The following is a 2,515-nucleotide window of genomic DNA, read 5'->3' on the forward strand; positions in this document are numbered from 1 at the left end:
ACCATTCCAGATTGAAACAAGAAGCTATGGAAGGGAGGAGAAAAATAACTAAATGAAATGGAGGTAAGCAAGCTACCAGATACAGAGTTCAAAACAATTGTTACAGGATGATCAAAGAAATTAGTGAGAACTTCAACCAAGAGAAAGCAACCATAAGAAAGGACAGAGAGCCTAACCGGTTTGGGCTAGAGTGTGGATACAGCATGGACTGAAGGGTCCCAGGTTTAATTCTGGTCAAAGGAATGTACCTTGGTTGCAGGCACATCCCCACTAGAGAGTGTGCAGGAGGCAGATGAATTGATGTTTCTCTCACATCGATGTTTCCAACTCTCTATCCCTCTCCCTTCCTCTCTGTAAAAACAAATCAATAAAATCTAAAAACAAAAAAGGACGGAGACCATAAAAAGAACTAGTCAGAAATGAAGAATATATCTGAAATGAAGAATACACCAGAAGTAATCAACATTAGGCTAGATAAAGCAGAGGACTGAATCAGAGATTTGGAAGAGAAGGTGGCAGAAAACACCCAATCAGAGAAGCAAAATGAAAAAATAATTTTTAAAATGAGAAGAGCCTAAGGGACCTCTGGGACAACATCAAGCGTACCAATACCCGAATCATAAGGGGTACCTGAAGGAGAAGAGAAAGAACAAGGAATTGAGAACCTATTTTAAGAAATAATGACTGAAAAAAACTTTGGAGGGAGGACTTAAAAAAAATACTCAAAAGAAATGGTTTATTTGATGTCCATAAACCTTTAGAAAATGATGAGTTTTTAACAAATCTGTTATAGCATTTGGAGAAAAAATAGCCAGAAGTACATAAACCAGTGTTAAATCAATGAAATTAACAACTTTTGGCAAAACAAAAAGGTTAGTGAGAGGGGAAATATAATCGGAATATAACTGTTGCCCAGTTGGCATGGCTCAGGGATTGCGTGTTGACCTATGAACCTGGAGATCACATTTTGATTCCTGGTTATGCCTGTGTTACAGGCTCGATGCCCATTCGGGGCATGTAGGAGGCAGCCGATCAATGATTCTCTCATCAGTGATGTTTCTGACTCTCTCTTCCTCTTCCTTCCTCCTCTGAAATTAATAAAAAAAAAAAATTTTTTTTAAAGAATGTAACTGTTGTAAACAATATTTACCAATTAATGCTCTAAGTAAAAATTTTGATATAGTATTTTTGGTAAATGAGGAAGATACATGTGTATTTTTTTGAAAAAGAGATGAGATGGTATAAGATAGCTCAATCATTATTCATATTATCCATAATAGGAAATCAATAGGTAACATAAAAATATGTATTTACAATTTGAAAATATGTACTTAATTATTGAAAAGTGGTTACTTTGAGCTGCAGGATTTAGTGAACATGGGAACCTTCTAATAGTATTTAATTTTTTGTATCATTTGCAGGTATTACATAGATAAACATTAGATTAATTTTAATGTATACCTAAGGAGAAAACAACATGTGGTTTAAGGAAACCCCCTCAAATTGTTATTTTACATCCAAAACTAGTTAACAGGTACATGTGTGATTCTTGTAAAGGCTTCTTCAAATCTAAATATTTTTTTCAGGTTGTTACTTTTGGGGATGCTAAAGCTAAAGCTCTCAAAAACTCAGCTCTAGGGGCTCAATTCCGATCAAACTATGAAAAACAAAACAGACAGGTTGCTGCTGCTGCCGCCGCCATCGTGCCAGCCCCTTGGGTTTCAGTGAGGCTGGGTGTTGCTCCAGAATGGGAGACACGCCACTCTGGGAGCAGACTGGATCCAGCTTCATCCAACATCACTACCAGTTAACTGATAACGACAGAACCCAACTAGGCACAGTTTGCATTGACGTATCATGCCTTATGTGGGTAGGACAGCAATTCCAGAGGAAAGGTGTCACTGTGGAGAAGTTGTCTAGCCTTCCCTTCCAGAAAATCCAGTACAGCATCATGGCACAGGACAGCATCCACCAGCCTGCGCCACATAGCTGCATCCTCAGCACAGTTGTGGGCCAGCTTAAGGCTGATAAAGACCCCATCATGGGGTTCCACCAGATGTTCCTATTGAAGAACATCAACGATGGCTGGGTTTGCACCAATGACATGTCGAGGCTTGCCCTGCACAACTCCGGCTGACCTCCTCCCAGCCAGGCACTCCTGCTGTTTCTTCCTCCCTCCTCTTCCAGGTCCTATCCCACTCCTCCAGAAGCTCCATACACAAACGAGCAGAACCCAGGTATTGTGCATGATGTTTGGACGCTAGAGTAGTTATATCTGACAGAAGTTTGTGTTGTACCAGCGCATGCCTTGGAAAGACTTAAGTAATGCAAAAGGTTGTTTTTTTTCCCTTCTTTTTAATCTACTGACAAGTTGCTCTAGTAACTCAAAGAAGTGAAGGAAAAAGCAGCTGCCTCACCGTCCATATACTGATTTGTTCAGATGTTTCAATGCTTCATGATACAATAAAATCACAAAAATTTTCTTGACAGAAAATAAAAAAACAGGTTGTAACAA

The 2,515-nt window shown here is 39.2% G+C and overlaps 1 protein-coding gene across 1 annotated transcript; it reads left to right on the forward strand.

Moving 5' to 3' along the window:
• The first annotated feature begins 1,723 nt into the window (after positions 1-1,723).
• Positions 1,724-2,152, forward strand: LOC311628878 (nuclear transport factor 2-like). Its single transcript, XM_084896452.1, has one exon. It carries the CDS (start codon positions 1,748-1,750, stop codon positions 2,135-2,137), a length of 390 nt encoding a protein of 129 aa, XP_084752578.1. The 5' UTR covers positions 1,724-1,747; the 3' UTR covers positions 2,138-2,152.
• Positions 2,153-2,515: the final 363 nt, after the last annotated feature.

This window comes from Pipistrellus hanaki, assembly GCF_964339955.1.
Source record: "Pipistrellus hanaki genome assembly, chromosome: 10".
Classification (NCBI taxonomy): Eukaryota; Metazoa; Chordata; class Mammalia; order Chiroptera; family Vespertilionidae; genus Pipistrellus; species Pipistrellus hanaki.